The following is a 22,741-nucleotide window of genomic DNA, read 5'->3' as shown; positions in this document are numbered from 1 at the left end:
AGAATGAGTAAAAAAATAAAACTTTAAAATGTTATTACCCCTCTTCCTCTGTTGCCTTTAGGACCACCACCTCCATTTCCTCCTTTAAAACCCTGTTCACCCTGAATGTCAAAAAAGAGAGTGACTAAAGATTGTTCACTCATTATTGGTTATACTATCAAGTGATTATTTTAGAACCAACCACATTATAATTACTGTACTTCCAAGTTTTGGATGAATGAAAACTCACCTGAAGTCCAGGATAACCTGGGAAACCAGAATCTCCCTAAGAAAAAAATGTAAGAAATAAAAAATAAATAATTTAAAAATATATATTAAAAGACTATATGTTGTTTTTAGTGAAATAATACCATACTGTATATTGTGGCATTGCGCAAATTTGATATTTTAGAACAAATTATTGCAACATAGTTCTCTATAAACCTTCTGTCCATTGAGTCCTGGGAATCCATAGCCATCTGCACCATCTTTTCCCTATGAGAAATAAATGTTGCAATCAGTGGTTGCATCTGTATCTAATGTCAAATAAAGACAATCAGAAAAATTTTTGAATTGTTACATTTAAGAACAAAACAGCATTTCTGAATTTGCTAAATGATGATGCACAATGCCCAACATTGCTGAGTTCTGGTAGCGTATAAGAAAGAAAGAAAAAGAAACCGGCAGTCCTCTAGGGCCTGGAGATCCGAAAGCTCCCTTGTCTCCAGGATCACCTGGCTGGCCCTGCAAGATGAGAAGGTTTAGTGCTAAAAAAGCTTACATTTATAAATAAAGAGGATGATTTTAAAAGAAGTCACTGACCTTCTGTCCCCTGGACCCAGAACTTCCTTTAGATCCTGGCCTTCCTGGAGAGCCAGGAGATCCCTGTGTAAAAGAAATCAACACAATCTCATTGATGGCCGGATGTGGTTTACTGGATATTAATGGCAACAGTAACCAAATAAAATAGTCAATTCATTGTTTTTCAACATGCACCTGAGGTCCAGGTAGACCAATAGAACCTTTCTGCCCAACTGGACCAGGTGGACCAATAGCACCCTGAACAGAGACAGAAAGAAAGACTCGATCACAAGCTCAAACTCAATATTTACATATATCCAATTTGAGATCAAATGCATTTTGAATGGGGGTTACATACATTTCACATAATTAATAGTACTCCAACACAAATGTCAACTTCAATTGCATCTTTTCTCACTGTTAACAAACTGGCAAACAACATTCAGCTACAACTCTACATTACCAGTGGACCTGTGGCTCCAGGGAGTCCTTGTAGTCCTGGTGTTCCTGAAGGCCCTCTGGGACCCTGAATTCACCAACAAAAAAGTTATTTGGTATAATTTTAGAAGTGGCTTAAATAATATTTCGACAGTACTTTACCAGCAGACCCGCTGAGCCTCTTCTGCCATTAGGACCCTGAAAATAAAGATCAAGATATTAAAAGAGAAAACAGGCTTATAAGTTAATACTTCTGTATTATATTTACATATCTAAGATTAAGATTCATTTACTGGTCTGCCATTATCACCAATTTGACCAGGAAGACCATCTGAACCTGGTTCACCCTGTTCACACAGAGAGAATGATAAGAAAATAATTGATATTTGTTGTTAAATCCTTCACATATAAATACATACACACACACAAGGACTAAGCAACAATAAAAAATAAATACTACTAATAAAATGTATAATAAATATATAGTCGACAACAAATTTCATTATCGATCATTATCGTCTGGTCTTTTGTCACTGACATCCGTTTTCTGTGTTACAGCTTTTATATCTGTTTTTATAGAATTACTGTAAATGTGAACATTTTTTGGAATAGAACATCGGCCAGGATGCAGAATAACATGTTTTCCAAAAAAATACAGAATACAGAAAATAAAATGACACTTTTTTTATTGTTTTAATCAAAAAGATTACAAACAACAGATTAGTTTATCATTTTTATTTGCAGCCCTAAAATTTCTATTACTACACTTAGACATGTAAATGTAAAATGTCACTGCTAAGGGTCAGTTGCTAGTAAAATTAAATAATCTCCCCATACCTGAATGCCTGGGCCGCCGATGTCACCTTTAGGACCGCGGGAGTTGTTGTCTAATCCTGGACTTCCCTGATTATAATCAAATGGATTAACAGGGGTCAAAATTCAGCCAAACACTACTGGAACATCTACGTTTGACGTTTATCAGTCGCTGTCCTTGCACCTGCTATTATTCCCCACAAGTACCCTACAATTCACTATTTTGCTTCAAGACGCTAGAGACATTCTTTGCCAAATTTGGCAACAAGAAACCATGTTAACCACAAACCATTCCTTTGGAACAGAGTGAACTTGACAAATTAACTGAATTACTGTATGCAAACTACTTGAATCTAATCTGAACAATCTTTTGAAATCAATGTAAATTAAAAATCACCATTCTAATGATAGTATGAACTCTGTTTTGTTACATTAAAGGATAATTATGTGTGGCTAAAGTCTACTAACTGGATCTCCTCTTAGGGCTCGCTGTCCTGGGTTTCCAGGGTTTCCTCTGATACCTCTTGGACCCTGCAGTTTGAGCACAATGAAGATCATACATATGAATAAATCAATTAAATTAAAGCACTAAAGAGAGACCGTGTCATTGTTGATAAGTACAAAGAAGAATATATATGCTGGATTTTACTGGGCTGCCTGGATCTCCTCGCTCTCCTGGGCTTCCTGATGCTCCTGTTACACCCTGAGAGGAAAAAACAGATGTGGAATTTGTTTATCGACAGAAATGCATGACTTTCATATTGTGAAAATTCAGGGGAAACTAGATATTTAGATTTTTCTGAACAAAACGTGCAGTTGTTAGGTTTTTGCTAAGTGGTTAATATATAATACATATTTTGTGAATAAACTTAATATAATAGTGAGACTGCCTTAGTGAGCATTTAAGAAATTATACAGATATTATATATTTAAGATAACTTTTGTTTATTTTAGTTTGCATCATATCTATGTATCAGCCCTGGATTACTCACTGGATGTTAGAAGTGCACCATGATTTTCTTACCTGTTCACCATTTACCCCATCTAAACCATATTCTCCATCATCTCCCTATTAAAAAAGAAGATTAAAAGAGACTTACGACACTAATAAGCAATCAGCGGTTACATTACATTCATTAACAAGCCAAATGAAAGCGAATAAGAAAGGAGACAGGAACACAATTTATATGCAACCTCATAAAAACAACAAAAACCACAGGCTAAAACAAACCTTTCCAGATGGCAATCAAAGACAGTAATCCAAACACAGATGCCGGCTAGTAACTGCTGTCTGACAATAATTAGGCAGAAACTTGTATGATGTATAAAGCTACAGTAAGTTATTTTGCTCTTTCGTGTTCATGTGAACTTCAGATGTCAGTGTCCATATTCTTATGGATGTACTCACATTATTGCCTCTGTAGCCTCTGCCACCCTGAAGAAAAATAAACAAACAGCAAAAACTAAATGCTGCAGGTTTCAGCGCTAAAAAACATATTTAAAATTAAGTAAGAAAACACATAGCACTGCATGCTACCTTTATGCCTCTTCTTCCAATGCATCCCTGATGTCCTTGAGTTCCATTCAACCCAGGAAGCCCTCTCTCACCCTGAAACACATATGTATTGTACATGAAAGTCATAGGACATCAGTATTTTAGTATATTCACAATATATTCAGATATTGAAAGAGCTTACTGTGCATTTTTGTGTTTTACACAAAAATTAATAGTGCTTCTCACAAATACAGTATCAAGTTTGAGGTTGTAAGGTATCTCTAAAGTCTCTCATGCCCACTAAAATATACAGTAAAATGGTAATACTGTAAAATATTATTACAGTTTCAAATGACTGCTTCTATTTCAATATATTTTAATATATAATTTATTTCTGTGATGGCAAAGCTGAATTTTCATCATCAATTACTCCAGTCTTCAGTGTCACATAATCGTTCAGAAATCATTCTAATATTTATTATTATCAATGAAACGTTGTGCTGCTTAATATTTTGTGGAAACCATGATTAAGAAAGTTCAAAAGAACAGCAATTATTTGAAATATAATGAATTTATAACAATGTACAGTTCTTTGCTGCCATTTTTGATCAATTTCATCCTTGATGAAAAAAATATATTTTTTAATCTTACTGACCCCCAAACTTTTAATGTTAGTATGTGTTTAAATAGCACATTCATATTAGATGATGACAACAGCCACATCATTGACCAAGAAAAAGTTGTTTTATTCTACATTTAATTGTAAGAGTAAGATATACGTATATAGTATGTAATGCATTTTCATTTTTTTTCCTTTTATTTTCTTCATTTTCAACATTATTTTCCTCTATAAAGCTGAACATTGTGTATTGTAAAAGCACTATTTCTACAATGACTTTGGTAACCATCCGCACCAGTCCAAGGCCATTATCGTGTCGGGCCAGAGTAACAGTTTAACATTATTACAAAAAAATGTGTTATCATGTTAAGGATACAAACACGACAAACACATTGAGGTCCAATGGCATTGTAAAGTAACTTGCTTATCACATGAAAGTTGATTTAGAAAAATGAAAATAAATTTAAACATAAAAATAAGTGTAAAATTAAGAACTTACAGGTCCTCCTTCTTCTCCAGGGAAGCCAGGAAGTCCCCTCAGTCCAGGTGACCCCTAATCAGCAGTACAGTGACAAATTAAACACTTATCTCCATTTTCAAGTATTGTTCAGTAAATCTACGGTCCTAAATCTAATCACCTTCATCCCTGGATGACCATAATTTCCACGTGCTCCCTCATGACCTGTGCATTTACACATCACATTACAGCACTCCCTTGAGGCAACTGTATCCTGCAGATTGGAAGAAAGTGCGAGAATGAGAAACACTTGGCAGAAGGCGTTTTATATTATAAAGTGACTGTTGATACCAAGCACTTGACACCCTGACATCTTTCTTCAGCACTCTTTAAAAACACACAGCTGTTTCCCTTCCTCTTAGAGCCTCACACTCCCACCCACAGAAAGCCATTTGTTTACACAGCAGTCAAAACACTGTTGTGATTGATAAGGCAGCTAATGTACTTCAAATAACAATGTACTTGCATGTGACAAATAAGGCCCAAAAGTTCTCATAGCACTAAAATTGTGAAATAAAAAGCCATTCCTCATCGCCATGATCCGATTCTCTCAAAGTCTCATCCCTTGGTCTATGATTTGGATATTTAAATTGACTTACAATCTGCTTCTGCATGACACTGCCCACATTCTGCATGCCGATAGAGAGAAGCTGCTTGTAGTGCATCCCTTGACCGAACTCCAGCCTCTGCAGGTCAGCAGAGTTTTTAAATCCTTCTAGCGCCACAGTCATCAATGCTTTTACACCTGTGAATGTCACAAAGGGAGTCTTAGTAAACATAATGTGCATATTCAACCTCTGTTGAATTGAAGCAGGCGCATCTGTAACTGTAACTGCAGCATGAAGTGCAGTGTTTTAAAGAAACTCATTGCTGTTTAATCGCTGTACCACTGGTCCTGAGGCTGTTGACGGCAAGCAGAAGGTCCTCAACAGGCTCATCCAATCCATCTGTAAAGATGATGAGCACCTAGAAAGAAAAATCAAAGAAAAACGTTCTTCTCTGATGAAAAGACCAGTTTAGAACAACATAAAAATCTTTGTTGGTTCATGCTGGTTTATGGTGGTCAGTGCTGGTTCAATCAACCAACCAATCAATCCATCCATCCATCCATCCATCATCTCTGATGTATTTTTCAGATGTGCTGGTTTGTTAACTGCTGTTCTCACCTTTACATAAGAATTTGAAGCTCTGAACTTCTCCTCAAACGAGCGTAGAAGCTGGGTGTTGAATTTCAGAGATTGTGAAGTCTGAAGTGCCATCACTTTTTTTACCACACCTTCATCGTACTCGTCGAAGGAAAAATCATCCAGCATCTTTCCATTACCATCGACCAATCGGAACCCTACATTGGTTTTGAGGGTTGGGTTGCGGATACAGCACAGGTTGTGCACAACTGAAACGTACCGGATGATCTCGAGAAGGTAGGACTGCAGCTTTTTTTGGTCTCTAAAGATTGACTGAGAACTTGAACTGGTGAGCGAGTTGTCAAATCCGATGCCAATGTCAATAGTACAGCCTAAATAAAGAGAGACAGAATTTATATGTGATAAATTGAATGCTGTCAATGTTCTAATCACAACAATATGCATAAGTGAATAATTATATGCATATATTAATAATTATTGCCACGCTAAAGGTAATAAAGAGCTGACATTCAAATTCTATCCTATTAATTTAATTTAATTAAAAGTGAAACGATTTTAAAAAATCAATTATTTTAAATGCTACAAGTTAATTTGGGCATCAGAACATTATTATGTGCAATATGAAAAATCTACATTTAGAGATTTGCTAATTAGTGTTTTAGTGTTTAGTGTTGATTAGTGTTAATAAAGATTCATTTTAAGTGAGAGTTAGATGACGGGTAATCTGAAAGGTAATTTAAATGAAAAAATATGGGAAATTACCAATTAATTATGAACATTTAATATCCAATATAAAACAAAAATGATAAGTAAAAAAAAACTCTAATATTAGCCAAATAACCAATATAGTACAAACATACTGTGGATTCCTAATTCGGTGTTAATCTTAAAAGGTATATTCTAATTTATTTTCAGTTCTACAATTTAATATCACACATTTACATTTAGTCATTTAGCAGACGCTTTTATCCAAAGCGACTTACAAATGAAGACTATAGAAGCAATCAAATCCAACAAAAGAGCAATAAGTTTATATATATATATATATATATATATATATATATGCACATAGATGGTACTTCTACTCACTTGGATCTACTAAGGATTGAGGAACACAAAGGGCATCAACAAATGTTGCTGTTGTCAAATTAAGGTAGTTGAAGTTCTGCACTCTGAATATCCTATCTGGTGACCCGGCAATATAACTGAGCTGTGGCATCGAGACATCCCCAATTCCAATAACAAAGACGTTAATTCGAAGGCGTCTGAGATATTCGGCTGCTTCGTTCACACTGTCTGATGAAACGCCATCAGTAATAAGTACAAGATTCTGTGGTACGCCACTCACTGTGCGACTCCCTTTGCTCTCCTCGAAGAATTCCACAACGTTACCTAGAGCGTTGCCAATTTTTGTCCCTTCTTTAATTTGCTTGATTTGTCGAATTGCTGATATCACCCCCTCCACATCTTTATGCTCATTTAAGTAGAACTCCTTCCGATATGAGCTGCTGAACTGGGCTATACCAATTCTGAAAAGATCTGGAGAAATACGGAGCCGGTTCACAACATTTAGCAAGAAAGCAATCATAGTTCTCCATGACTCCTCGTTGATGCTTTCAGATCCATCAATCAGAAACACCAGGTCGGCTACCTCTATCTGGCATTCTGCAAGACAGAACAATCAGAGACAATCCAGTTCTAATCATGTTGATAAATCTGACATCTAATTTGACTTTGAATTCTTAAAGTCTGAAACAAAAGCTTTTACCTGGTTTGGTTGCATTGCAAAGCACACTGGAGATGTTCTTCTGCAGTCCTTTAAGGCCCTCGTAATTATCAACATGGAAGATTTTGTTTTTGTTCTTGGTAATGATCTCCAGCTCGCTCTCTTGAGCTCTAGCCACTCCAATTCCATACACATTTATACGTTTGGCCGCAAACTCATCAGCCCGTGCACGTAAATTTTCTCCGTCTTTAGCATCACCATCCGTAATTACGAACAGCATTTGAGGGATGCCCTGTTTCTGGCGCCCACCATTCTCTTCTTTGAAGTAATTGAGTGAGTATCCAAGAGCCTTAGCCGTGTTTTCGTTTCCAGTTGGGGACTTCAAGGTTTCTATGGCCTCAACTACCTGACGTTTGTTGTTGTACTGGTTTAAAGAAAATTGATTTGGAGTGCCTGAGTAAACAATAATGCCAATGCGAATTAGATTGTCCCCAATCTGTGTGCTGTTCACCACGGAGATTAAAAAGTTTCTAATGTTTTCAAAGTCTTGAATACGAATCCGTCTGGTGCACTGCACCAGGAAGATCACATCAGCCAACTGCTTGCCCGGACAATCTACAAGTAATATGAGAAAAACGTTTATTAATATTCTCCAAGTACTAGTGCTTGCTTGATATTGGTCATATCTACAGTATGTTGTTCACAGCAATACTTTGTAGTCAACCAACATGTTTGCATTTGAATAATTTTAACCGGGTGACTAACAGGAAGCCAAATTGCTATTCAAGTAAGTTAATTCACACAAAAATTAAAATGGCCCCATGATTTACTCACCCTAACCGCTAACTGTCATACGCGTGTACACGAGAGAGTGGCGTTATAGCGGATTGCGTAGGATGTAGGCATAGCCTAAGCTCCGGTGAGAAGTGAAGAACGCAGAAGTTCAGAGGGGAGAGCAAAAGAAAACACCGGTCACGAATTAGAAGTACAAAACGAGGATTTGTAAAGGAAAACATCAGAGGATTTCGATATAATCCAAGAGGAGACTGGTTTTCCTTTGCTGTAAACGCCACTCTCTCTTGTATGCGCATACAACAGTTAGCAGAAGCTAGAGATTACGATTTATAAAGTTTTAAATATGGATATTTTTCTAACACAAATGCATCGCTTTGCTTCAAGAGGCCTTCATTAGCCCCTTTATTAACTCTTCAAGTAAAATTGTGTGCAAAACTGACCTATAGAATTTACTCTAATGTAACGTCTTTACTTTGGAAAAATTCAAATTCAAATTTACCAAGGGTGGCATTTTGCAGAATGCCTTTGCCTGTTGAATTTTTTGGAACTATAAATCAGTACATTGAACTTTCTGTCAATCCAATTGAAATTTCAATTCAACTTCCTGCAGAATTCACAATTCAACTCATGAAATGAAAGACAGAAATTCTAAATTTTTCCAAACCCTGTATAAACAACATCCAAAACACAAAGCTGATCTTCTCAACAGGGATGTGCTGTAAACGTGGCATACATGAACATTTTAGGAATGTTTATGATTCACCTGTTTCAGTGCTGCAGAGCTTGAATTGGAGGTTTTTGTCAATGGACTGAAGTGCATCAAAATCCCTCTCCACGTACACTTTATCTCGAGTTCCACTGATCTCCCAGAGCTGTGTGGTGTTTACACTGCCCACACCTATTGAGAAGATGGTCACACCCTTGTCTCTGATGGCCTTCGCGGGTACAGCGACAGCATCATGAGCTTCCCCATCTGTGATAACTACAAGGAACTGTGGAACATCAGGCCGACCGCCGTTGGATTTGTCAAAATACTTTGAAATGAATGAGAGCGCTTTTCCAGTGTATGTGTTTCCCGTTATCTGTGTAATGCTGTTGATCGCTTTCGCTACTTCATCTTGGTTGTAGTACCTATTCAGTGGAAACTGCTCCTGTGGATTATCGCTGAACTGGACCACCCCGATGTGCACATTATCTTTTTCAATGACGGTACCATTTACAACTTTGGTAATAAACGTCTTCATTGATGTAAAGTCTAGGCTGTAAATGCTAGAAGAGCCATCAATCAAAAACATGATATCTGCCACTTTGTTCTTGCAGGCTAAAGGAAGTAGAAGAAAAAATCCAGTAAATACATCTAACATATTCAAAATTAGAAATAAAATCTTTACTCTACATTACCATTCAAAAGTTTGTGGAATTTCAATAATTTTTCAAATGTTTTTGAATGCTTACCAAGTAAAAACAGTAATATTGTAAAATATTATTATAATTTTAAATAACTGTTAACTATTTTAATCGCTTTCAAAAATGTAATCCTGTTATGGCAAAGCTGAATTTTCAGAAGCCATTACTTGAGTCTTCGGTTTCACAAGATACTTCAGAAATCACTCTAATATGCTGATTTGGTGCTCAAAAGTGTATCATCATTAATAATCTTGGGAAAAATTGCAGTTTAGTGGAAACGATGGTAGTTTTTTTCCTAGATTCTTTGATATATAGAAAGTTCAGAAGAACAGTGTTTATTTGAAAATGAAATATATTTTGTAATATTATAAATGTTACTGTCACATCAGTTTACTGTGTCCATGTTGAATAAAAGCATTGAATTCTTTCAAAAAAAAAAAAAACTTACCTCAAACTTTTGAATGGTAGTGTATCTTTAATAAGCATTTTAATGTTTTCAAGTTTTTCTAAATGTATGTTGTTTCAAACCAGACAAAAACATGGATTTTTTTCAGTATATGTATTAGTCTTACCCTCTTGTGAACAAATATCTGTGATAATTTCGTTCTTGAGGGCATTCAGAGCATCATAGTTGCTCACATAGAACTGCTTAGTTGCGTCAGCCGTCATTCTCAAGAGCTCATCCTGGTTGGCATCCCTTAATCCAATGGCATACACTGAAACACCTTGAATCCTCAGCTCTGCCGCTGGTTCACTCACCTCATCTTGGGATTCCTTATCAGTAATGACAATGAGAATCTCCTGAACCCTAGCCGGACGGGATGCTTTAGCCTGACTAAAGAGACTGGCCACATAAGTTAGTGCTTTGCCTGTCTCTGTGCCTCCATAGGGCTGAATGATGTTCTTCACAGCCCCTTCTAAGGAGACTCTGTTTTTGTGCTCCGTCAGACTGAACTGTAGAGTTGGATCACGATCGGCTTTCACAACTCCCACACGAACTTGATTGGGTCCAATGTTGAATAGTTGCAGGAAGCCCAGGATAAATTTCTTCACATCTTCAAAGTCGGCACGAGTGCTGCCAGAGTGGTCCAACAGGAAATAAATATCGGCTTCCTCTGTGTTCACACATCCTAAAAGTGAGGACTGAATTACAAGTACTGTACAAGGAACTATAAGCAGAAACCAAAAGCAAAAATAACATACTAAATTAAAGCATAACATATTCAGCACAAGCTCTTTAAATTAAGGGTATTATGATGTTACAATAAAAATAAAGCCTAAAAAATGTATGGAAAAGAATACAAAGTAATAAAATTATTATGAAAAATATTATCATTATGTAATCATTTCTCCTCAACTATTACATAAAGTGGCTGAAAATTTCATTAAAAGTTATGAGGCAAAAAAACATCATGCTGAATCTAACTAAATCTAACTAATTTATCAATCATTTACTTGAAATAGTAGGCCTATGTACTCCCTCGACAATATAGGAAGTTAATGATGTTTTTGACTCTTTTAACACATTTCCTACATTGTTTGTTGCTTTTACCTTGTTTTAGGATGAATCTATTGTTCTTGTCAAAACCTCTATCGACCACAACCTTACAAAGGCTCTTTCTGAGGCTTTTCTCCAGCGAAGTAAGCATCTGAAAACTATCCACATTGAACACAAACTGCCGTTCAGGGTAAGATCCTATTTTTTGGAGCTCCTCCACACTAGCATTCTTCACCCCGAGGGCATATACAGTGACTCCTGAGCGCCTCAGCTCAGCAGCTGGGGAGGTGACATCATCTTGTGACTTGCCATCAGTGATGACGACAGCTATCTGCTTAACACCGAGAGCTTTCCTGCTGCCCCTCCTCTTAGTAAAGAGATTGTCCTTGGCAAGCTTCAGGGCCGCACCAGTTGCAGTTCCTCCGCCTCTGTATGGTAAGATTTTAATATAGTTCAGAATATCTCTCTTGTTAACGAAACTGTCCAAGTAGAATTCAGCACTGGGTCTGTCATTGTAAAGAATCATTCCCACCCTCACACTGTCAGAGTTCACCTCGAGGCCACTAATTGTGCGGTGGAGGAAACTTTTCACTAGTTGAAAGTTGCTACTGGTGATACTACCCGATTCGTCCACAATAAACACAATATCCGCCACTTGGGCTGATGTGCAATCTGTTCAAAAACAATAAAAATACATTAATATAGGTTAACAAGTGGAAAATACTGTGGTAAAATTTAACCGTAACAATTATCACAAAATTACACATTTTATTAAAATTATAGTTGTATATTACGGTGTACACTGCATGTTTTTTTTTTATCAAATGTGACCCTGGACCACAAACCCAGTCTTAAGTCGCTTGGGTATATTTTTAGCAATAGCCAAAAAAACATTGTATGGGTCAAAATTATAGATTTTTCTTTTATGCCAAAAATCATTAGGATATTAAGTAAAGATCATGCTCCATTAAGTTATTTTGTCAATTTCTTACCGTAAATATATCAAAACTTAATTTTTGATTCGTAATATGCATTGCTAAGAACTTCATTTGGACAACTTTAAAGGTGTTTGATTTTTTTGCACCCTCAGATTCCAGATTTTCAAATAGTTGTATCTCGGCCAAATATTGTCCTATCCTAACTAACCATACATCATATATAATGTCTATATATAATATATATATAAATGTCAATTTCAAAAAATTTACTCTTATGACTTGTTTTGTGGTCCAGGGTCACAAATAAGGTTTTCAGTTTGTTTTACTGGCTCTTATTCATTTTGCTAAACAAGACAACAATATTAAGCTCTCTGCTGCCCCCTTAAGCTCTGGAGTACAAATGGTGTTTATGAGATGTTTCAACAGATTGACTGATATGCAACATATGTTAATGCTTTTATGAAAAAAATCAGCGTTTGAGGTAAATTATGTTTACTATTTGGTTGAATTGCAAAACTTGGCTTGTCATGATCTCAACATAGCAGCCACCATGAGGGTGGTGACCCACCTTATGTAGAATAAAACAGCTTCTCTGTCACGTATATGACTGGAGTCATCATCTCATTGATTTTAATCAAAAATATTATTCATATCTTGTGTCAAACTTACTTAATGCACCTTAAAGAATATATAATTCATAATGTGCTGTTATGTCGGTATTGTTCGTAGTTAAAATAAAGGCAAACTAACCTCCTGTAACATTGAAAACTTCTGTTTCCTGAATTCGTTTTGTGATATCTGCAGCAACATCAATGATATTCTGATCAACCTGGAAAGTGCGTAGCGTAGGTGACAGGTAGCGTAAATTTGCTTCCAATCTGATATCAATAACAGTCACATCCTCATTCTTCATTGTTCGTATGGCCCTCAGAGTGGAGTCGGAAGAGTTCCCTTTTCTCAGTACCAGCAGATACTGCTTGTAGCCTTTAGCAATTCTGCTGCCAGATGCCGTGTTAAGAAAGTGAGTACGAACATAATCTATGGCCTGTCCTAATTTTCGCTCTCCATTGGGCCTGGGCTCGAACCGATTTATGTACCCTCTGGCTTTTTCCGTTACTTTGTAGTCATTAAACAGGAACGCCTTGACGACGTTCTCTCCAAATTGAGCCAGCGCGATCTTATGAGATCCATCTCCCACATTGAGCTGCACAGCCAGTTGGTTGAGAAGTTCCCTTATCTGCTGTGTTTCTCTCTGGGCCAAACTATCCACCAGGACAAATACATCAGCAAACCTTGGGGCAATGGCTGAAACAGACACAAAATGAATAATTGACAACTATTTTATATATTTGCACATATAAATACATGAATATTCAACATATTACACAGTTATTGCTTACAACTTAACCAGCAGTGATGGTCATTTAAGATAAAAGCTAGTAAGAAGCCATTCACATATAATGATTTTAAAAATACAAGACACAGGGCAGAACTCTTTTCAACTTCAGCAAGAAAAAGCTGCAAAAGACATGAGGCATGAGTGCAACAGTCGTTTTTTGGCATTTTATATGTACTCAGCATGAGCATAGCTCAGCTTAGACTAAAAAAGCAAATATTCATCAAGATTCTTCAACATGCTTGATATGAATTTCATTTATTTTCTTTTCTTTTCTTTTCTTTTCTTTTCTTTTCTTTCTTTCTTTCTTTTGTGGTGGTTAGTAACATCACTGATGTACATTATATAATAATAAACAGCACATACAATTATTAAAACTTGAACTAACAATAAAAGTAAAGCTTCAAAAAAAATTAAAAGCTAATTCAAATATAACTGTATATAAATCGTATTGAATAACACTGTACCAGGTGTAAACAGTTATCTTGCTTGATCACTTGTGATTGGATTGCCAGAGACAGATTCAGAACTCAGGTGTATACAGGCTTGTTGACTTCTGAACAGTTTTTAACACTTAATTTACCTTTCCCCTGATCCCTCATCAAGATACACACTGTCTCCTTCATGGTGGTCGTCAGTCCTTGCAGTGCTTGGTAATTGTCAATATTAACCACAAAACGCTCAGGTGGTCTGTTGGCGATAGCCTTTAACTCAGTCATATTCGTTAGACCAACACCAATGGCAAAGATGATAATACCCTTCTGTCGCAGATCTTCAGCAGGTACTTTTATATCATCGGCTGAGTCTCCATCTGTGATCACCACAACAATCTGAGGCACTTTTACATTGATACGGCTTCCACCCACATTCGTGAAATAGTTGTCCTTAAGAAAATGCATGGCTTTTCCCATGTATGTGCCTCCTGTTCGGTATGGAAGGTTATCTATTTTGTTAAACAGCTCCGCTTTGTTTGCATAGTCCCCTATCAGGAACTCTTTGTGGGGATCGGTGCTGACCCGAGCAAGGCCAACTTGTACCTTTTTAGTGTCAATATCCAAACCATCCACGAACGTGTGCATGAACGTCTTAACATCCCGGAAGTCTCGAGTACTGATGCTGCTAGAACTATCCACAAGGAATACAATGTCATATGATGGATTTTCATCCAGGCATCCTATCAATGAGAGTATAATAGACAACACATGACAATTAAGACATGTATAAGTGTCATAAATGACACAAATATACACTACTGTTCAAAATTTGGCGGTTGGTAGGATTTTTGTCATTTTGTCTTTTGTCATCAAGGCTGCATTTATTTGATTAAAAATACACTAAAACAGTAATAATGTGAAATATTATTTCAGTTATAAAACAACTACTTTCTTTTTTAATAGATATTTTTTAAATGTAATTTATTCCTGTGATGGCAAAGCTGAATTTTCAGCTGCAATTACTGCAGTTTTCAGTGTCACATGATCCTTCAGAAATCATTCTCAAAGATGCTGATTTGATGCTCAAAACACATTTTGAAAGAGTTGTGCTGCTTAATAATTTTTTGAGGGAAACATGATACATTTTTTCTTTTTTTTTTATGAATAGAAAGCTCAAAAGAATAGAATTTACTTGTTACAATTTAAATCTGTACTGTCTCATTTAATTAATTAAGTGCATTCTCCTTGCTGAATATATGTTTTCTTTTTATTCAAAATAAAAATCTTACTGACCAAACTTTTGAACGGTAGTATATCAAATCAAAAATCCCAATACAAATTATAAATACAATAAAAAAAATAATAACAGACAATTGCTCAAAAACACTAAACACACATAACATTCATCATCAATAGTATCAATAACATAAATTTTCTGTGGGCCATGTTAAAATAAAAATCCATATATTATTAAGGAAACTGTACATTTTCAGTAAATTAGACATGGCAAGTATTTGTGTGGAAGGTGTTTACCTGTTTGCTGTGCAGTGCTTACAAGGAAACATGATATAATGATTAAACCAAAAAGAAATGTCCTTATCTTCCCCATTGTCTGAGCACGTCCCGAAGATCTTAACAGAAAAAAAAAGAAATAATTTTAGCATGATATTTCCAATAAATTTAGTATCACCTGATACTAAACCTAATTTGACCCCTAACTTGAGCAAGACGCTCCTTACACCAGTGGATATCTGGCTTTTATAACAGGTGAATAAAAATTATATAAAAAAAAAATTAAAGTCAAAGAAATACATCAGAAAGATACAATTATTCCTAAAAATACATATTTTAAACAAATAACTGAAATGAGTCTGTCTGTTTGTCTGCTACCAAATGAATTAAAAACATAGCAATGACCAAATAAATTAGCTACTACAGTGAGGCAAACAAAAGGGTTTATTTTTTCCTGTTTGAGTTGGAATAACAGCAGAGAGCACGTTTCACACACAGACCAGCCGTGAAATGTAAAGTCAATTGTGGGCCTGTCTAAACCCTCAAGCTCTCATAGCCCAAGACCCCAAATCTTTCATGTGGTGAGAAGAAAGGAATTCCAATCTGTTCCTGGCATGAAGAACACAACCTCTCAAAGACAGGACCCAACAACCACATAAATGTTAGACTTCCCATAGTCCCATGTAATGTTTTCAGTTGCTAAGATTTTTTCTTATTTTGAAGAAAAATAAATGCAAAATGTAATGAATGTTTAGACCATTCCTATCCTTTCTGGGAAGCCACACTCTGAATCCAGATGGCTGCAAATAATGATTGTTTGAAAACAGGTTTCAAACATTGTCCCCTTGTCTGCCATTAATCAAATAACAAATATTTCCACACTAAAAGGAATAGTTGACCCAAAAATAAAAAAATGCTAAAAATTTAACCTTAAAATTTAAAAAGTTTGTTTCGTAATTGGAACAGATCTGGAGAAATTTAGCATTACATCACCAATGGATCCTCTGCAGTGAATGGGTGCCGTCATAATAAGAATTCAAACAGCTGATAAAAACATCACAGTAATCTACATGACTCCAGTCCATCAATTAACGTCTTGTAAAGTGATAAGCTGCATGTTTATAATAAACAGATCCATCATTAAGATGTTTTTAATTTCAAACCACTGCTAAAATATGAGTCCTCTATCCATAATATTGCTTTCTCCAGTGAAAAAGTTGCCTAATCTGAATCAGGAGAGAAATATGCACAAATCAAGCACCGTTTACAAGTGAAAACAGTTCTAAGCAACAGGGAATTAACTTTTTCACTGGAGGATTGAAGAAGAAACATTCTGACGGCACCCATTCACTGCAGAGGATCCACTGGTGAGCAAGTGATGTAATGCTAAATTTCTCCAAATCTGTGAAGAAAACAAACTCAGGTACATCTTTAATGGCCTGAGCTTGAGTACATTTTCAGCTAATTTTCATTTTTGGGTTAACTGCTCCTTTAACTCATGCCACTGGTTGACAAAACTTAATGGGCTGGGCAGCATAGGAGAGAGAAATAAAGGTCAATATATTTTGTTGTTATTTTTCATTAATCAAATTCAGTCACATTCTTCTTTGCCTTCCACAAGGCAATGGACACATCTGTATCCGCTTGCTTCGCTCCTTTCATGTTTTTGAGAGCTACAAATGTCCTATGAATAGAAAGTTACACGTGCCCGTCATCCCAAAGTAGGAGCTCAAAGGAAATCACATCTAATATGTATTCTGCTCGTTTGATCTCATGTTTAAAAAAATGGTCTTCTATAATAGAATATTATAGAATAACAGAACAACTTGCTCTATTACAAAATTCTTTCTAACACAACTCATTCATTATATTAAGGCTTTACCCATTGACAAGCTTTTATGTCTTGTGTTTCACAATGCTATTACTTCCTATAGGCAAACCTAGGCATGCAATATTATATGCACTTTTTTACTTTGTTGTTTGTTTCAATTGAAGTTATTTGCATGTGCATCCCAAACAACTTCTTTCAGTAATTCTCCAGCGTCGCGCCGCCCCGGTTTATTCATTTATGAGCTGCTCAGTTGAGTTGGACGGTGCAGTTGCTTTAATGTGGTCTGCTGTTCTTGAAACACTTTCAGTATAAAGAATAGAAAAATTGAGAACATTTCCAACAGATTAAGGTTTTAATAAAAGAAAAAAGTTTTTTCAACACAAAGGCAAAAAAAAAATTGTCATTTTGATTTTTCAGAAATCATTCTAATATGCCGATCTGCTGCTCAAGAAACGTATAATGATCAATGTTGAAAACAGTTTTGCTGCTGAATAATTCTGTCGTTTACAAGTGAAAACAGTTCTAAGCAACAGGGAATTAACTTTTTCACTGGAGGATTGAAGAAGAAACATTCTGACGGCACCCATTCACTGCAGAGGATCCACTGGTGAGCAAGTGATGTAATGCTAAATTTCTCCAAATCTGTGAAGAAAACAAACTCAGGTACATCTTTAATGGCCTGAGCTTGAGTACATTTTCAGCTAATTTTCATTTTTGGGTTAACTGCTCCTTTAACTCATGCCACTGGTTGACAAAACTTAATGGGCTGGGCAGCATAGGAGAGAGAAATAAAGGTCAATATATTTTGTTGTTATTTTTCATTAATCAAATTCAGTCACATTCTTCTTTGCCTTCCACAAGGCAATGGACACATCTGTATCCGCTTGCTTCGCTCCTTTCATGTTTTTGAGAGCTACAAATGTCCTATGAATAGAAAGTTACACGTGCCCGTCATCCCAAAGTAGGAGCTCAAAGGAAATCACATCTAATATGTATTCTGCTCGTTTGATCTCATGTTTAAAAAAATGGTCTTCTATAATAGAATATTATAGAATAACAGAACAACTTGCTCTATTACAAAATTCTTTCTAACACAACTCATTCATTATATTAAGGCTTTACCCATTGACAAGCTTTTATGTCTTGTGTTTCACAATGCTATTACTTCCTATAGGCAAACCTAGGCATGCAATATTATATGCACTTTTTTACTTTGTTGTTTGTTTCAATTGAAGTTATTTGCATGTGCATCCCAAACAACTTCTTTCAGTAATTCTCCAGCGTCGCGCCGCCCCGGTTTATTCATTTATGAGCTGCTCAGTTGAGTTGGACGGTGCAGTTGCTTTAATGTGGTCTGCTGTTCTTGAAACACTTTCAGTATAAAGAATAGAAAAATTGAGAACATTTCCAACAGATTAAGGTTTTAATAAAAGAAAAAAGTTTTTTCAACACAAAGGCAAAAAAAAAATTGTCATTTTGATTTTTCAGAAATCATTCTAATATGCCGATCTGCTGCTCAAGAAACGTATAATGATCAATGTTGAAAACAGTTTTGCTGCTGAATAATTCTGTGATATCAAGCAGTTTCTGTATCTAGTTTCTGGATTCTTTGATGAATAGAAAATTTTGATAAATTTCGATCAATTTAATATGATGAATAAAAAAAGTATTAATTTCTTTCAGTAAAAAATATTGTTGACTAAACTTTTGAATGGCAGTATATATAAAAATACTATCAGACTGAATTTTTGTTTATTTTACTAATTTATTATTATCACTATTATTATAACCATCATTATTCTATTGCACTATATCTAATTTAAGTTTCATTAAATCAGCAAAATAAAATCTGTACCTGTTTAGATTCCATTATCATTTTGACGTAGAACTGCTTAAATTCACTGCAAACTGTGGCAACCAGGATTTTATTCTTCTCCCACATTAAACGACACCCCAGTACAGGATGAAAGAAAATGGGTGGCCCACACCTGTTCTATGCCATTAAAAATGTCAACAGTTTTGATGAACCAGATTTGGACAGAAAAAAATAATAATATCCAAACTTCCCAAAAGAGTTTTAAACCCTTAAGCCAGAACCAACTGAACTGTTGTGAGGCCCATATGTTTAAGGGTAACAGGAAAGGTGGATCAAATATTGTGCACATGGAAGTAATTAAACTGTGAAGAGAGAGTTGACTGATTGAGAAAACCAAAACCAGAGGCCATGACATGTCACTGAGGCATATCTTTGCATGCACGTTTATTTCATAATTGTTCCCTGCCTTATGATTTCAGAGATCAGACAATGTTTGACACAAATATTAATAAGACAACATTTAAATGAATAAATTAAGTAAATCATCTAATGACCATAACATTCCATGAATCTGAGCAAATGAAAGCCTTTAGACACAGCTAAGTTTTGATTATTTATTTCTTAAAAGTAAATGACTGATTACAGCACAATCTTCTAATTCTAATAATTTACTGATTTTAAGTCAGAAATTGATTTTGGAGATGGGCAAAATGCTACTAGCATGCATGCCAACAAAGGAGTGTGGAAAATAAACATCGGCACACAAGCGATAAGAGAGAGAAAGGAATATTATGCCATTCAGTTATAGTAATATAATATAAATGGTAAGGATGACAGTACAGAGAATATACCAAGAAAAATTCTTGGGGAAAAAATACCTATCTGGACCTTGACTAGAATTGCATTCAACAATGGCAAATGTTCAAGCGCTGACAGACACCATGTGGCAATGCACACCACATCAGATAAGGTAAACAAACGCCTTTGATGCTCTCTTCTAATTACTCCCATTTATTTTGCATACTAACCATGTCTATAACACAGCTGCATATGTTGCATATGATGTAAACATTCCATGGTATGGTACTATGTTTTTTATATGATCAAGCATGATGACAGCATAGAACATATGGATCTGATCACCTCTAACTGGAGCTCCAGATGTGCAAATTAGTTGGCTTTTAAAATCCCTAAACCCAAGAGCAAATTTTTGGCCTACATACACCGAATTAGCTAACTAACACCTTAGAAACCCTTCTGAACTCCTTAATTAATTAAAAAAATTAATGCATGACTGTCAGACTTCAAGGCATTGCCAAACCATTCACATTTTGACTAGATACAATTTCCGTTCTGTTAGTTTACCAGACGTTCTAAAACGGTTCTTTCACAACTGCTTTATGTGCAATTTAATCGCTGTAAAAATGAAGAATATATTTCATATGTGAGGAGCTTAAGTTGTGTGCCTCCTCAGAAACTGTTGCAACAACACTGCATTTCCCCCTCATTTCCAAACCAGACTAGGCCCTTATCTGATTGGCGACACTGTATGCAAGCCTTCAGGACTGAAGGAAATTCCTGCTAATGAAATGGTATATCTCAGACCAATGAGACCACTCCAGAACAAGCAACGAATCTATCATATTCATGCAGGCATGGAGAAAAAGATGAGGACGTTTTAAACAAATACTTACAATAGGCATTTCTTCCCAAAACTGAACAAATTTTGCCTACTTTTTGTAGTATATTCCCAATTCATTTGCTACATTTCTTATTTCAGGAAGCGTTTATTTTAATGAGACAGACGACTAAATCTTGTTAGCCCAGTTTGCCCCTACTAGTAGACACTCGTAACGACACCATCTGTTTGTAAGTCGCTTTCTTCAGTGATGACCATAAAAAAGTTGCTGTGTAAACAAAATGCAAATATTTATATTATAGTATATTTTTACCAGTTCTATTTATTTATTTAGTTAGTTAGTAGATGTAGCCTACTATTTTCCTCTTATCATTACTACTTTTCACGTCATAAATCAAGATAGTAGCTTTGCACACTTTTAAGAGATCTCAAAAAACCGGCCACTAGTTTAAAAAAAATTCTATAGGCTACAATAATATAACGAAATAATTTATTTTGATATATGACTTGGAAAAATACATTAAATAAAAAATTACATTTAAAATTAAACGTAAATGTAAAATGTAAAATTTAATTTAAAATTCATTTAAAAAAAATGTTTGTCAGAAAATGTGCATAATTATTTGCATCTATGTGAAAGGAGACATGTTTAACTGTTAAAAAATATCGTTATCACCACCATGATTATTATAATAAAGTAACCTTGACACATTTTTAAACACAAAATGCAAGAAGAGAGCTTTACTTTGATACAAACCAGTTTCCAAATAGGCTACTTTAAAGCCTCATATTTCTAGCAGTTCTCTCCAAACACTTGCAGAACCACCCATATCTTATTATAATAAAAACACACACAACATTCATTTTCAGCAATAATGAAAGCAATGCCTCTGCATGCAAGAATGAAGCGTGTGCACTTACTGTACATCTGTCGGAGAGCGAGACAAAAATCCCACTGCAAAAATTATGTTTTTTATTGTTATCATGTTTTATTGTGTTAGTTTTACTTAATCAAAATAACCCAATTGCAGTTTAATTGAGATTAACTGAAATGCACAATGAAAAAACATGATTTTTGAAAACAGTTATCTGTTTGTGTGTGTGTGTGTGTGTGTGTGTGTGTGTGTAATATACAGGGAGAGAGAGAGAGAGAGAGAGAGAGAGAGAGAGAGAGAGAGAGAGAGAGAGAGAGAGAGAGAGAGAGAGAGAGAGAGAGAGAGAGAGAGAGAGAGAGAGAGAGAGAGAGAGAGAGAGAGAGAGAGAGAGAGAGAGAGAGAGAGAGAGAGAATCATTATATAACTTATAGGCTATAGATTTTTTTTAATTGGCCCGTTAAAGACTCTATAGACCCCATGAAATCAAAACTGCCATTTTTTGGCTTGTAATCCATGTGTGCAAATCATTGTGAAGGACTTGTTTTAAAGCCCTTCAGTATATCCAACATTGTGCTGTTTGCTCAGATCCAGCTGCATTTACAGATTTCTGTGCAATGAAAGACAGTGTGTTTAGAAGACTGTTAGGACTATTTAAGATCATTGTTAGCATAATGCTCTTGACCAGTGCATGTTACTTGTTTAGCACATCATAAAAAAGATGTGCAGAATTCATATATTATCTGCTGACACAATAATGAATGGATGAACTTTTCACCAAGGACCACATTTTAGTTAAATGACATCACAGTCTTTGCCTCTCACACTCCCCAACTTTAGCCATATATCTTAGGAACAATCCCAGACAACCACACATGGGCTTTCACCTCAGGCTGTGCTGGCTTTAGTCAACTCCCAAACCCAGCCCTGGAAGTTATCTTGAAGCAATGTAGAGTCAAACACTGGTGACTATCAAAAAAGTGCATGGATCCCCCATGAAAGATGTCAAAAAGACCTGACTGATTGTAATTTTGACCACACATGGATTTTACATTGCATGACCAAAGTAC

At 35.6% G+C, this 22,741-nt stretch overlaps 1 protein-coding gene across 1 annotated transcript in view; it reads right to left on the bottom strand.

The window, feature by feature from the left end:
- Positions 1 to 21,749, bottom strand: part of LOC107704846 (collagen alpha-6(VI) chain-like) — a 31,803-nt gene extending 10,054 nt beyond the window's left edge. The window contains exons 1-29 of the mRNA XM_016507869.1: positions 21,721 to 21,749; positions 15,535 to 15,632; positions 14,151 to 14,741; positions 12,922 to 13,476; positions 11,288 to 11,905; positions 10,308 to 10,865; positions 9,092 to 9,649; positions 7,576 to 8,148; positions 6,897 to 7,472; positions 5,829 to 6,178; positions 5,550 to 5,628; positions 5,262 to 5,407; positions 4,784 to 4,876; positions 4,645 to 4,698; positions 3,569 to 3,640; positions 3,440 to 3,466; positions 3,056 to 3,100; positions 2,681 to 2,734; positions 2,500 to 2,562; positions 2,056 to 2,121; positions 1,512 to 1,565; positions 1,381 to 1,416; positions 1,244 to 1,306; positions 976 to 1,038; positions 802 to 864; positions 661 to 723; positions 424 to 474; positions 230 to 265; positions 39 to 101 (exon numbers count right to left, since the gene is read on the bottom strand). Coding sequence (XP_016363355.1) covers positions 39 to 101; positions 230 to 265; positions 424 to 474; positions 661 to 723; positions 802 to 864; positions 976 to 1,038; positions 1,244 to 1,306; positions 1,381 to 1,416; positions 1,512 to 1,565; positions 2,056 to 2,121; positions 2,500 to 2,562; positions 2,681 to 2,734; positions 3,056 to 3,100; positions 3,440 to 3,466; positions 3,569 to 3,640; positions 4,645 to 4,698; positions 4,784 to 4,876; positions 5,262 to 5,407; positions 5,550 to 5,628; positions 5,829 to 6,178; positions 6,897 to 7,472; positions 7,576 to 8,148; positions 9,092 to 9,649; positions 10,308 to 10,865; positions 11,288 to 11,905; positions 12,922 to 13,476; positions 14,151 to 14,741; positions 15,535 to 15,610 — 5,646 coding nt within the window. The 5' untranslated portion in view covers positions 15,611 to 15,632; positions 21,721 to 21,749. The remainder of the gene's footprint in view (positions 1 to 38; positions 102 to 229; positions 266 to 423; positions 475 to 660; positions 724 to 801; positions 865 to 975; positions 1,039 to 1,243; positions 1,307 to 1,380; positions 1,417 to 1,511; positions 1,566 to 2,055; positions 2,122 to 2,499; positions 2,563 to 2,680; positions 2,735 to 3,055; positions 3,101 to 3,439; positions 3,467 to 3,568; positions 3,641 to 4,644; positions 4,699 to 4,783; positions 4,877 to 5,261; positions 5,408 to 5,549; positions 5,629 to 5,828; positions 6,179 to 6,896; positions 7,473 to 7,575; positions 8,149 to 9,091; positions 9,650 to 10,307; positions 10,866 to 11,287; positions 11,906 to 12,921; positions 13,477 to 14,150; positions 14,742 to 15,534; positions 15,633 to 21,720) is intronic.
- Between the last annotated feature and the right edge of the window lie 992 nt (positions 21,750 to 22,741).

The sequence above is a fragment of the Sinocyclocheilus anshuiensis genome, unplaced genomic scaffold (assembly GCF_001515605.1).
Source record: "Sinocyclocheilus anshuiensis isolate Anshui unplaced genomic scaffold, SAMN03320099.WGS_v1.1 scaffold702, whole genome shotgun sequence".
Taxonomy (NCBI): domain Eukaryota; kingdom Metazoa; phylum Chordata; class Actinopteri; order Cypriniformes; family Cyprinidae; genus Sinocyclocheilus; species Sinocyclocheilus anshuiensis.
This window is presented reverse-complemented; position numbering and strand designations above follow the sequence as displayed.